The sequence below is a fragment of the Myzus persicae genome, unplaced genomic scaffold (assembly GCF_001856785.1).
Source record: "Myzus persicae strain clone G006 unplaced genomic scaffold, MPER_G0061.0, whole genome shotgun sequence".
Taxonomy (NCBI): Eukaryota; Metazoa; Arthropoda; class Insecta; order Hemiptera; family Aphididae; genus Myzus; species Myzus persicae.
Window position 1 is genome coordinate 575,675 of NW_019104022.1, and position 14,155 is coordinate 589,829.

At 28.8% G+C, this 14,155-nt stretch overlaps 1 protein-coding gene across 1 annotated transcript; it reads left to right on the plus strand.

Annotated features, from left to right (window-relative positions):
* Positions 1 to 717: 717 nt before the first annotated feature.
* Positions 718 to 13,643, plus strand: LOC111037707 (ATP-binding cassette sub-family B member 7, mitochondrial). Its single transcript, XM_022320425.1, has 12 exons — positions 718 to 978; positions 3,355 to 3,558; positions 3,625 to 3,829; positions 5,914 to 6,080; positions 6,297 to 6,398; positions 6,456 to 6,632; positions 7,067 to 7,241; positions 7,324 to 7,481; positions 8,515 to 8,678; positions 9,440 to 9,569; positions 9,858 to 10,133; positions 13,012 to 13,643. Exons 1-12 carry the CDS (start codon positions 904 to 906, stop codon positions 13,219 to 13,221), a joined length of 2,043 nt encoding a protein of 680 aa, XP_022176117.1. The 5' UTR covers positions 718 to 903; the 3' UTR covers positions 13,222 to 13,643.
* The last annotated feature ends 512 nt before the right edge of the window (positions 13,644 to 14,155 follow it).

The following is a 14,155-nucleotide window of genomic DNA, read 5'->3' on the forward strand; positions in this document are numbered from 1 at the left end:
CGTACATTTTGTAAGTAAATAAATAAAATATATCAATATTTTTATTTGTTTTCGCTCAATTTAGTCCTTTTATTTTTTAACATTCTATTTGTAAACTATTATAGTGCCTGGTGGCTGGTACCTACAATATTTTAACATAAAATAATATATTTTAGTAATCAATTATGTTGTTTTCTATAACTTAAATTATCGAACATAGAAGCTACACAAAAATTGCAAATAAGAAATAAGAAACTAATACAATTTTTGAAATTGGTCATGCCCAGTGTGGCCCGTCACACTGTGCTCCTTAAACACTTAACAAAGTTTGTTTTCCGTAAAATTAGCTAAGAAAAGTGGTTTAATAGCTTAAAATATATATTTTATTTACCTTTTGAAAAAATAAATTTATAAACATTTTTTTGAATGAAGTATGAAATATCAAATAATAATATTATACTTATATTAAGTACTAAAATGTTACATTATAAATTATAATTAATAAACAATAATAAATTGTGAGTTGATTGTGAAATATGAATTGATATGCTAAAACCAGTAAGTACTTAATAGTTAATTAGTAGGTATATAACTATAATAGTATACCTAGTGCCTTTAGGCTTTAGTAATAATTATTACGAGTTATGATCTATAGTCGGCTATCTAGTTCTTATAAATCTATGTTATCTATGGTTATGCTAATATCACAGAATATTTATTCTGTGATAAATGATAATAGTTTAGCGACAGCGCTGATTAAACGGATCATCATAATACCTATAATAATATTTATGATTTTGATAAAAGGGTCAAATAAATGTGTCAAATGTCAATCGTGTCATCGTTGCTAAATAATATTATCTCAATGTGAGTGGGCGTTTTATTATTTTATACAGTTTTTGGAACTTCGCAACATCCGAAGGCATGGCGATTGTCTTTGGCCTGCCGAAATTGTGTAGCCGACACGTTGCGTTTTGTTTGCTGAGAAACCATTACAAGGTGAGTTCCGAGTAAAGTCTTCCGATTCTCCATACCTACCAATGGGTCGCACGGCCCGCCGCCGTAGCAAACGCACTTCTGACCGCCCTTCCACTGGTTATCAGTACGAAGTCGTCTCGCTGACTACATGGATGAAATCTCATGGGTGGAAGCCTACCTGTCGATTGGCTCCGGCCTGTTTTGCCGACACTGGACGAGGAATTATGGCAGCTCAAAACATTGACGCGGGACAACCACTTGCCATTGTACCTGGTCGTTTGGTGATCACTGTTGACTCGGTGTCCATGTCACCATTTGGCAAACACTTTACCACTGTATACAAGACACAACAAGTATTAGCTACATACCTGATGTTTGAACTGCATAAAGGATCTGAATCGTTTTGGCATAACTATATTGTCTCATTACCCACAATCCTATCGAATTCAGCATACTGCCCTTCTAATCATTTACCCAAAGATCTATCAAATAAAGTACAAGACCATCAAAACACAATATTAACAACTTTTAATCAAATCATGCATGAAATGTCTTCCGTTGTTTGTTCTCACTGTTCAGATACTTGCAGAAATATATTTACATTTGAAGTCTATAAATGGTCATGGTCAATTGTAAATACTAGAGCTGTTTATATAAGTCCAGACTGTAGCTTAAAAAATAAAATAAAATTGTCAGATGTCAACAATTTAGCACTTGCACCATATATAGATATGTTCAACCACTCTCCTCTGGCTTGTGTTCGGGCCACGGTCAATAATTTAAATGGTGCATACACTATTATAACTGAAAAGTTATTTAAAAAACATTCTGAAGTGTTTATTAACTATGGACCACATTCCAATACAAAATTATTTTTAGAATATGGATTCATTGTTCCATCAAATCCACAAGATTCTGTTCATTTATCAGCTAATGAAATCATTTCAAAAACAGGCAAAGGTCTAAATAAGAATCGAATGGAAAAACTTAGAACTTATGATTTATTAGAAGGCCATTATTGTACATCTGAAGGGTTATCATGGTCTACAAGAATTTTAACATACCTATTAATTTATTCTGATCGACTTAATGATGAAGAATTAAAAAGCCGGGTGTTTGCAAATTTATTTGACCCAAGTGAGGTCGATGCTGTATCTAAAATTGGAGCTATTGTAGTTGAAACAAAACTAGAAGAAACAAAACAATGGGAATCAAAAATGGTGACCATTTTAGAAAGTAATCAGGCTGAGAAGTCAACTGGTTTTGTGGTTGCTACGGAGCTGGTAAAAGAGAATCGGAGATTACTTGAAAAATGTTTGCAATCATTAAATGTTAAATAATAATCTATTAAACATAATCTGTTGGGAATAAATATATTTTAAGGTAAATTTGTTGATTTTTTTCCCGTTGGTTTTTCAATGGCCTAACCTTTTGGTCTATTTAATACAACAATAACAATATTAAAATGTTCCTTTAACAAAACAAAAATAAGTCTCATGAGTATTTTAATATGAGTACCTAATAAAACATATTTTAATATCTAGTTACCTATCAAAAGGCAAAGATTAAGTACATAACTAATCATTACTCATAACCAAATGATTACATTAAAAATTATATGTTTTTATTATAGCTGATAAATTATTATTGCATTAAACAAATACAAATTGTGAATTTGATACTATGAGGAGTATATATTATATAGTACAATATGTAACTTCAATTTAAATATCTAAGTCAAATTATTAGTAATGATTTGTATAAAACAAACAAGCTAATAATTTGTTCAAATGATATTTAAAGACAAATGAAATATGCATTTGTATGTGTATATGAATGTAGGTACCTAATTGTTAAATCTGACTATTTGTGCACACATCTTAATTGATTGTTGTAAGTTAAAATGTTATTACGTCAAATATAAATGAGTTTTATAAGGATATTTGTAAATATAGTTTCAGTTCTTAGCATAAAAATATAATTTACAAGCTAATTTTAGTAAACAATCAAAATTAGAGAACATTTTTTTTTAAGCAATACGTTTATGTAGGTATGATCTAAATTAAAGAAGTTGAATTTATTATTTTATTTAGTAGTATTTAATAATGGTAAGCACTAGAAAAATTTTTTTACCATAATTAGTGTAAATGGTTAATCAATTAATATATGATTACACACATATGTATAAAAAGGCAAAATTTAAAATATAGTCATGATATGAACTAAATACTAAAAAATCACTGTTATATATATCTAAAAAAAATTAAAATGTTTTTACAACGTCTAATACATTTTAGCAATATTTTCCAATTTTTTTAAAATCTAATATACCTATGTGAAATGTGTTCATTTTTTCCTTGTATTTTTTAAAAGTATTATATTAAATTATTTTTTCAGGCTATCTCTACTTATACTATACACCATAACAATGTCCTCTGCAATCGCCATAAAAAGCTACGAATACCAAACAGACTGGCAATACTTCCAACATGTTATCATGTTGGTGGGGCTCATGTTAAAGAGAACTTGTCCGTTATAGAACCCAATACTATTACGGGCAAAGATATGATATTGGGTATGTTGCAGTACATTTGGCCAAAGGTTGGTTTTCATGTTAATTAATAGTTTATTAAAGTATATAAGTTACAAAATTAAATAAATATATAGGATGATGTGCTTATTCGAAAACGAGTTACATTGTCACTCGGATTGTTGGCTGCTGCCAAAATGTTAAATGTATCTGTCCCATTCATGCTAAAATATGCAATGGACGATCTCAATGAAAAACTTGGTTCTGGTGGGGATGCATTGTTAACTATGGATTCTGCACCCGAAACAGTGTTAACTGTTGCAGCGACACTGTTGATATCATGTGAGTATGAGTAAGTTTGATGTAGTAAGATCAGAAATAGTACTCAAATAGCAGTGAACTAGGTTAATTATAAAATTATTAATTAATATATACACCATAATAACTTGTCAATTTTCTGTTTGGCTGACAATACACATAAAAGAATGATAATAAGAAACAGTAAAGTGATTTAAATATAGAACAGGCAAAAATATATTATAAACTATAAATTAAGTTTAGAACAGACATATATATTTGTCATTATTTATCTATTTTTAATTACAATTAAACAGTATAACAATATAACTTAATATTAAATATTATAGAAGTAAAATTTATTGATAGAAAGTACACTCCAGAAAGTTTGTAACAAAACCATGCTCACAACACATGATACAAAATAGGATAAATAAAAAGAATCAAACCATTGATTATAATATATACTTTACCGAGTGTCTGTGGAAACAAAGTACACTTTATCACTCATAACCCTGTAAATAATTTATGTTTATGGGGCATTCAACTAAACTAATGTATCATACATTTCTATGACTTACAATTTTTTTAACTCGTGTATTTTGCTCATGCGCAACACAACTTCATTTTTTTTTTTAAATATAAACTCCTTTTTTTAATATCATATTTTGATTGATTGGTTTTTTTTCAATTTATTTTAATACGTCAATTTGTATTCTAATCTCAAAATTGGCAAAGTTAGAGCTAGGTATACATTAAAAAAAAAAATTCACTAAATTTGATTTTTTTTTTATTGTATATAATTTTTTTTTTTAAATTCCATGATGATTATATAATGAATAGTAATTAAATAAAATACTAATTCATAAAAAGTCATTCATTTATTATTTAAATAGTTTAATCATAACAAGTTTGATTGTATCATCATGGTGGTTAGAAGAAAAAAATACATAGTTAAAAATAAAAATAAAATTTAGAAATTTTTTTTAAATTTATATTTAGATCTAACTTTGCCAATTTTGGGTTCCGAATACATGTTTACATATCGAAATGACTTGAAAAAAATTGGATTGCCATTTATTAAAAATGAAGTTGTGTAAAGCACGCGTTACATACATAAGCTTAAAAAATTATAAGTCATAGAAATATATGATCGATTAGTCTAGTTCAGTGTTTCTCAACCTTTTTTAAGTTACCGCCCCCTTGAGTGTCAAAAAATTTTTTAACGGCCCCTACAATGTGAGAATTCTATAATAAAGGTTAGGTTAAGGGTATTTGGAAAATTTAAAAGAAAAAATTGAAATTATCTAATAACTCATGTTTTTATTTATTTTTTATATTTGATATATTTTTTATTTATAGTTCTAGTATTATGGTAATCTACCACCCAAAATTAGTTCACCGCCCCCCTACCACCCAAAACTAGTTCATTGCCCCTCGGTGACATTTTACCGCCCACTGGGGGGCGATATTGCCCCCGTTGAGAACCACTGGTCTAGTTGAATGTCCTGCAGAATTGAAAATTAAGTATAGGTTAATGAGTGATAAATTGTACCCTACTGTACCCTTGTTTCGGCGGACGAACGGTATATATAATCAATGATCAAACAAATAAATTATTTTTTTGTATTATTATTAATTCTATCAGAATAATAATAATAATAATAATAATAATACAAGTCCTTGCCACAAGATTGTTCATTTTTAAAAAATAACTACAACATTTAGTTTTAGATTTATTTTATTTGTTAACCCATCAAAACAACTACGGTATGGCTATACAAATAAAATGTAATTAATATTATATTTTGGATTGCTATTAGAACCAGCGATTAATTTAGTAGATATACTTACTTATTTTATACCTCAACTCTAGTTAGTAGTACTGCACTGTTTAATATATACTAAAATTATATTATATTCAATTTCACTCAAATGTACAAAAAATAGTACTAAATATAAATAACATTCTGTTAGTAACTTGTATGATTTGTAACTCTACAAAGATTATTATTTACAAACAAAAATCTAAAAATATGAATACAGAAAAAATCACAATAAATGTCTCATATAAATTATGCTAAAATAAATAAACACAAAATAGTACTAATAACCTGTCATATTTTCAGATGGCGTTTGTAGAACTGCTGCTGCTGGTATGAATGAACTACGTAATGCTGTATTTGCTAGTGTGGCTCAACAATCCATTAGAAAAATTGCCAGGAATGTTTTTTTACATCTTCACAGTTTAGATCTAAGTTTTCATTTATCCAGACAAACTGGTGCATTATCTAAGGTGTGGTTTTATACTTCTAATAGTACTTGATCAAGTGGGCTCAATTATAACAATATTTAAATGGTTACATTTTTTTTCAGTTTATTATGGCGTCTATAATATATGAAATATTAAGAAATAACTATCTAAACATCCATTAATAGTGATTTTACCAATTAGATTTTATCATACACTTAATATTAGTTATTTTTAATTATTTATTAATGGTTTTTTTAGGTAATAGATCGTGGAAGCAGAGGAATAAACTTTGTACTTACTGCTATGGTGTTTAATATTGTACCTACTTTATTTGAATTGACCCTAGTCAGCACCATTTTAGTAAGTTTTTGTAATTATAAACTTAAGACAATATTACAGTTATTTAATATTGTTTAGGGATTAAATTGTGGTTATCAATTTGCTGCTTTGTCCTTTGGTTGTGTTTCTATTTATACAGCTTATACATTATTAATAACCCAGTGGAGGACAAAATTCAGAATTTTTATGAATCAAGCTGAAAACGAAGCTGGAAATAAAGCTATGGATTCGTTAATAAATTATGAAACTGTTAAGGTATATGTATATAATATAATAAAATTATTAATTATTTTAACTCATGAAGAAGTAAAAAAAAAATAATTTGTACCAAGTACCAATATTGCATCCAGTATTTACTTTTTATTATTATTATTATTATTTTTTGGTCTGTTCTAAAAATTCTTGAGTTTACCTTTTCCAAAATTATTGTATAATAACCAATAACCAATATGAAAAAAAAAAAATAATTTTATAAAATAATTACTAATTTGATTATATACTATAATATAGAGATAATAATATGTTCATTTTCATTTTTTTTCTTAATTTGAAAGGTAATTTAACTACAAATATTTTAAATACTAAATAAAATTGTAATTTTATCCCTGTGTTCTATCTTTACCCTTTTTAATTTGTTTCAGCCTTAAAGAACTTAAAGCATTAAACAATTTTTTTTTCTTCAATTGTAGTATTTCAACAATGAACTGTACGAAGCCAACAGATACGACCGTGTTTTACAAAAATTTGAGTTGGCTTCGCTTAAGACTAGCTCAAGCCTGGCACTTTTGAATTTCGGTCAAAATGCCATTTTTAGCATAACAATGAGCGCAGCAATGATATTAGCCGCAAAGCAAATAGTCGAAGGTAATATAACTGGATTTTTATGTATAATCAAACAATAATACATCGAGCAATTATATATAAATGTATATCAATAATCCATTAGGTAACATGACAATTGGTGATTTGGCAATGGTGAATGGTCTCCTTTTCCAGCTGGCCATGCCACTTGGGTTCCTAGGATCTGTTTACCGTGAAGTTCGACAGGCGTTGCTGGACATGCAGTCCATGTTTGCGATAATGGCATGCGACCCATCTGTTAAAGTATGCATCTACTATAATATACAAAACAATTTTTTAAACAATAAACACTTATTAATTGATCAATTGCTGTACTTTTAATAAGTAAATATTCACATAGTTTAAAATACTTTTAACGCTTAATTTTTAAAAAAAGGACCACATTTTTATAATTTCCTTTGATTTTAATTTCATAAGCTAACGCATAATACTATTCTAAAAATATTTGTTTAAGCCTAAGTATGGAATTTTAAATGATTAGTTTTTTTTTTTATCATTAAGCATTTGACATTTAGTTAGTTTTTATTTTGGTAGTTAATACTTGGAACAATGGATTGACATTTCAGTCCTCTTACCAAAACTTAAAATATTAAAAAAAAATATTTAAATTTTAATACTGAAAATTTTTCCCTGACATTTTCAACAAAATAGTTTGCCTATGGAAATAAGAGAAGAATTACAAAAAAAAAATTATAGATTGTTTTGAAATAATAATAACCTAAAATAAATGATTTCCATTTTTTTTCAATAACACAAAAATATTTGAATAATGTAGTGTTCAATGTAAAACAATCACAGTAGCAGTGTAATCATAGTGTATTATTTATATATTTATTGTTCCTGAATAATATTAGTGTGTCAAATCACACATTACTACTAGCCTTCAGGCAGTGATCTTAAACTCTGAGGGTCTCGGTGCAAAGGTGCATTTTTGGGCTTCTTAAGACAATGCCGTCCAGTTATTTACTTATTTTTATTAAAAAAAAAACACATTTATTTTATTATTAATTACAATATATACAATTTTAAATAAATATTTAGCCGTAAAAAATCTAAAATAAAACATTATCTAATCATCTGCACTCAGTACTATGCTATTATTATTAGTTATGCCGTTTATGATACTTTGATATCCATAATATCAGGGCCCTACTATTTCAAAACCATGTGACCCCAATGCACCATTTGCACCAGTAGTAGATCCAACACTGTATTCAATTATTCAAGTGTATAAGTTTTGTTTCTAATTTTTTTTTTTCGTGTCAATCTCCACCAGAACCGAACAGATGCCATCCCGTTGTCTATCAGCAAAGAAAATGCATCCATTGAATTTCGAAATGTCAATTTTGCATATCAGAACGGCAAACCTATTTTGAATGACCTGTCTTTTGTCGTTCCACCTGGCAAGAAAGTTGCAATCGTTGGAGGTTCCGGTAGTGGGTGAGCAAATTAGACAGTCTTGTCTGTACGTCACGTACGTGGGCGTTCTCATAAAATATACTATTACACGTTTCTAAAATGTGCTAGAGTATAAAAATTTAACTTAGTTATTCGTTCTCATCCTTAAATATGGTCATTGGTACACTATTTGATTTTTTTTATTTGATCTATGTTGACAGATATTGTAATGTTTTAAAAATAATATTTCAGATTATTTTATGTATGTAGTTAAAAATTATGATACTTGTATTTTGGAAAAATGTCACTTAGGGGTCTTTGAACGTCTATGACATATTCTATAGCCCAGAAATATGCAAATATCCTAGTCCTTTTTAATAACAAAATAAATATTATGTGTAAATAGATAAATATATTATAATCAGGCCTGTGAATTTGAATGTACTATAGTGTAAACTGCAAAAAATGTATTAAATATGGAAATTTAACGAAATATTTGGATTTGCGCAATTTTAGAAATATGATTACATCTAAAATCTAAATATCTAATTATAAATTTAAAAAAAAACTATATATGTATATTGTAAGATTAATTTGCATACTGTATTAATTTATTACATTTTGCAATTATTAATTTAAAAATTAACGATATAAATGTTAACTTTTTTACTTATGATCCCCCCTTGAATTTTTTTTATATACGTGTGATAATATTATATAAATAGTGTTTTATTATGTTATTATGTTACTAAACTTTAACAATAATAATAAATATTTAACGATGCGATACATGGACGTTTCAGGAAATCCACGATAATTAGATTGCTGTTCAGGTTTTTTGAACCGTCTTCGGGCGAGATACTCATTGGAGGCAAGAACATCAAGGATGTTGATATTGATAGTCTTCGGAAATGCATGGCAGTAGTTCCTCAGGTATAGTTAATTTTTGCAATATTTAACATCTTACATGGATTAGGTAAAGATCAGTTGTCATTTTAACTTTAAAGTACCTAAGACTATTTTTGCACATTTTTTATGTTGTGGTATTTCTTAGTATACAATATAATAAAATAAACAACTTACATTTACTCAACTTGTGTATCAGGGTAGGTTAGGGCGTAGGTAGATCTTGTATTAAGAAATTATGTAGATTATTTCCTGTGTGAGAAATTATCTCATATTATATAATTATTAATTATATTGTTTTATTTGTATGTATAGGATTCGGTTTTGTTCCATGACACGATCATGTACAATCTCCATTACGGCGACATGAGCAAGTCCGAGTCCGAAGTCATCGAGGCTTCCAAACTTGCCGAACTTCACAATTCTGTGTCAAAGCTGCCTAACGGATATTCGACGCAAGTGGGCGAACGGGGCCTAATGATATCTGGCGGTGAAAAGCAACGGGTGTCCATTGCCAGGGCCATACTCAAGGACAGTCCAATTTTGATATTTGACGAGGCAACGTCGTCTTTGGACTCAATCACTGAACAGGTATAGTGTTTTTAATGCTAGGGCGCCATTTGGTGTATCACAAAGAACATTTTTTTCCCCGTGCCATAAGCCTGCCTCAATTTTTTTTTATGCCGGTACACTGGTACAGCTAAAAAGTAATTAATATAAATAGCTCTATAATATATCTTTTTATTTTTATTTTTATTTTTTATACAGTATATACGATCTGTTCCTTTAGGAACAATAAGAATATGTGTTATAAGAAAAAATGTATACATGAAAGCTTGATGGGAGGAGTCACCCAGTGTTAACACTAACCCTTACTTGATGATTTTTTTTATGTATATTGCTATACTTTACATTACTCGTTGAGCAGATCTCGACACCATTTCCTTCTGAGCCTCCTAGGAGGGTTCCTAGGAATTGTGAAAGTGGCAAGGTTTGAAATGAGGGGGTTGGTATGAGAAGGGAGTTTTGAGTGGAATCGCTTGTAAAATGTTACTGCTTCTTCGTGGACTGTTTTAATTCTTAAATCGGTGTGTAAAGTTAGATTCTAGATATAAGGAGAAGAATTTGTGATTTTACGATGGATGTTATTTTGGAAGGTTTGAATTTTATTAGTGTTGGATTTTTTGGCATTACCCCAGAGCTGAAGACCATAGGTCTACATAGGCTTAAACAAGGATTTATAAATATAAGATATCTAATAATTATAATTAAAAAATATTTTATAAATAATAATATATTATTCTAATCTTTATGGTAGTTGACATTACTTGACAGTTGTAATTACGGTTTAAAATATTTAAAAGTATATTTATCTCTGTCTTATTAACTTCTAGGATTGTGATAGTTTTATTCACGAATTAAGATAGTCCTATCCCACCTAATTATTAATTTAATAGTTAATTTTGCGAATAGTTTTAATATTTAAAATATGTATATGTATATTTTCAAATAGGCATTTTGATTTTCAAAAAAAAAAACTGTAATATTTTTTGAGATACAAATGTATAAGCTTTGTCTTTGAAAAGTTCTTTGATTCTGTTGCTTACTAAGTCTTTTTTGTTCTTTTTATTAATTGTGCTCTCAATGATTAGTCAAATTTTTATTTTTATTACTTTAATTATTTATTTATACTTATTAACTATGTTTGAATCACAATTAGAAATGTGATTTTCCGAAAAAAAAACAAAAACATTTTTAAGATTTTTTAAACTTTAAAGTTTAAATTGTTCTGATCATTATTACTTTGATGCAAAGTGTGCATGTTAGGGATATTTTATTGAGCACTATAAAAGTTTTCAAATAAATAGGTATATCAAATTTTCCATCGGAATTAACTTCAGTGAAATCATTGTTAAAATAGATATTTTAAAACCAGATTTGTATTCTATAATGAATACTCCGATTCTTCACTCTCAACTGAAACAATAAAAATTCTTCCAATAACCACAGCATCTAACGAAAGATTCTTTTCTTCTCTTAAAATAGTGAAAGTCTACATTAGAATAACTATAAGGGATGTACGCCTGAGTAGTTTAATAGTGATTGAGAAGAAAGATGCTGAAAAAATAAACTTAAATATAGTTCATAAGTTTCATAATAACGTACAATTGTAATAAATTTTATATGTTTTAAAAACCAATAAAAAACCGTATGTAAGTTCATTCTGTCATTCTGAAAGTTACGTATTTTATTCGGTCACCAGTTAAAATAAATAATTTTATTTTTAACAGATGACATGAACTTAAAAAAAACATTTCCGTTTATGTATGGCTCGTAATTATATGACTGTACGCATAATATGTTATAATATCGATTCCATGTGTAGTATTTTTGTCTGCAGGCAGTTAGGTATAAAGCAAACTATAAATGTATAAATTTATTTAAATATTTTCTATACATACATTCGCAACTGTCACCAGATGTTAATACAATCCAAGTTGGTTTGCAGTAAGACGTGTCCGTGAAATCGGTTATAAATATTTTTAAAAAAAGGAAAATGTCTCGTTGACCCTAAATTTAGTGCATGTATGCGAGTTATAGGTATATAAATTCGATTTTCAATATAGAACATGGAAGGTACAGCCGAATGAATAATATAAATATTAAGATATCGTGTGCATGCGCTGAAGACGTCGTTTATTTTAAAATTATTTCACTAGCTGTGTCTGTCATAAAATCGAATAGAAAAACCACAATGCTCTGCCACATCAACAACTCTTTATATCATGGTTGAAATAACCTAACAGGTCCTATATAAATATTGAGATCGGTGCCAATAAACATAATAGTATCGCGCTTCCTCGTGTAACCAGGGTTTACTCTTGGTTTTGCAGTACCTGGTTCTAAATAATTTCATTGTAGGTACCTTTTTTTCAATAGGTAAATAAAAAAATATTATAATATAAGTTTAAAAGTTCTGATATTATATTGTATATCCTATCCCCTCATACATAATATAGTATTGTATGCAGTTAAAGTGTATAACACTATACCTAATTAATTGCGTATTAACTATTAGGTATTTATGTAGGTAGTAGGTACCTACACAACTACTTAGTAGTTATAACTTATTTTTTATGAGAACATATTATATACTTATACACAACTATACAAGTTAATTTTACTAATAACTGTTTACCTAGTAATAGAGTGATTTTTAGTAAAAAATAGTCGTGACCAATGTCTTTAAAAAAATAAAAATATTAATAAAAACCAAAACAAATAGATTAAACTATATCAAAACTTAAAATCGGGTAACGCTTATTATTGGGTCTGGGCTTTGATTTTTGTGGGTTTTTCGTTTTCATTTGTGGTTCCATCTCATCTCGTTGATAATTTGCTTCAATCGATCATAATTCATTTTCGGTATGTCTTATCGTTAACATGGTGATTTTTTTTTTATCCACAGAACATACTGAAGGCGTTGCGACGAGCCACTAAGGATAAGACGAGCGTGTGCATCGCCCATCGGCTGTCGACCATCAAAGATGCAGATGACATATTGATATTGCGCAACGGGAAAGTCGCCGAACGCGGCAGTCACCAGTGGCTGATGGACAACGGCTCGTCCGAGTATTCCAAGATGTGGAACATTCAACAAGACACGGCCACGGCATAAGATCCATAAACCCGCGACCGTCCGTTTATACTATTACTACCTATTCGTTTCGTTTTTATTTCGAGTGGTAAATCGGGTCCCCGCGATCGTTTGTTGTACACTGATTTACGTACAGATTATTATTATTATTATTACTATATTATATGTCCACGTTTAAGAGGTAATATTGCAGGCTATACCTACATAGTATAATATATTATGATATGTGTAGGCGCCACCAAAATGTCGAGAGTGACAGCATTTTACGATGTTAATGAAAAATATGTAGATAGGTGCCTGCTGTTACCTATTATATAGCTACAGCCGCTACAGGTATTGGTAACTTAATATGAAGGTACGAGAATAACATGATATAATCGTACCCGCTGTGCTGTTGTACTTTATTTGTTTTCTTAATAAATGTAATTGTTTTTTTTTCGAAATACTTTTGGTTTTGTTTCAACCTTAAAAACATCACAGTGGTGTTATAGGTGTAGTATTGACTTCTATAGACCGTGTTTATTTTTTAAAGGTATACCTAAAATAAAATAGTGAACAATAAATTGTACGTATAAAAATGTATGAACAATATTTAATATAAATATTATTTTTGAAAACTCATGATTAAATTATTGACAAATCTTGAAGTTTATTATGAATAATATTTAGTTCATTAAGGTTATTTTTCAGAACATACACTCCTTCCCTTTGAAAATTCATGGGTTCATATTTAGTCTACATGTATGCCCTGAGCTGTTTAGGACACCGATCGTTAAACTTCAATCTTTAAAGAATTTACAAGTTTAGTTATATTATAGTTTATAATATGACCTGAAACATCTGATCCAACAACGAGATCAGTGTCGCAATACAATTGTCTCACCAATTCAGAGGCGAATCCAAAAATGTTTCATGAGAAAGGGGGCGCAAAATCGTATATCATTACATAATAAAA

Coding starts and splice junctions, on each gene's coding strand:
- LOC111037707 (XM_022320425.1), top strand. CDS start 904: ATGGCGATTGTCTTTGGCCTGCCGAAATTGTGTAGCCGACACGTTGCG. Junction 6,399..6,455: donor CCCTAGTCAGCACCATTTTA/GTAAGTTTTTGT, acceptor AATATTGTTTAG/GGATTAAATTGTGGTTATCA. Junction 8,679..9,439: donor GTTGGAGGTTCCGGTAGTGG/GTGAGCAAATTA, acceptor TGGACGTTTCAG/GAAATCCACGATAATTAGAT.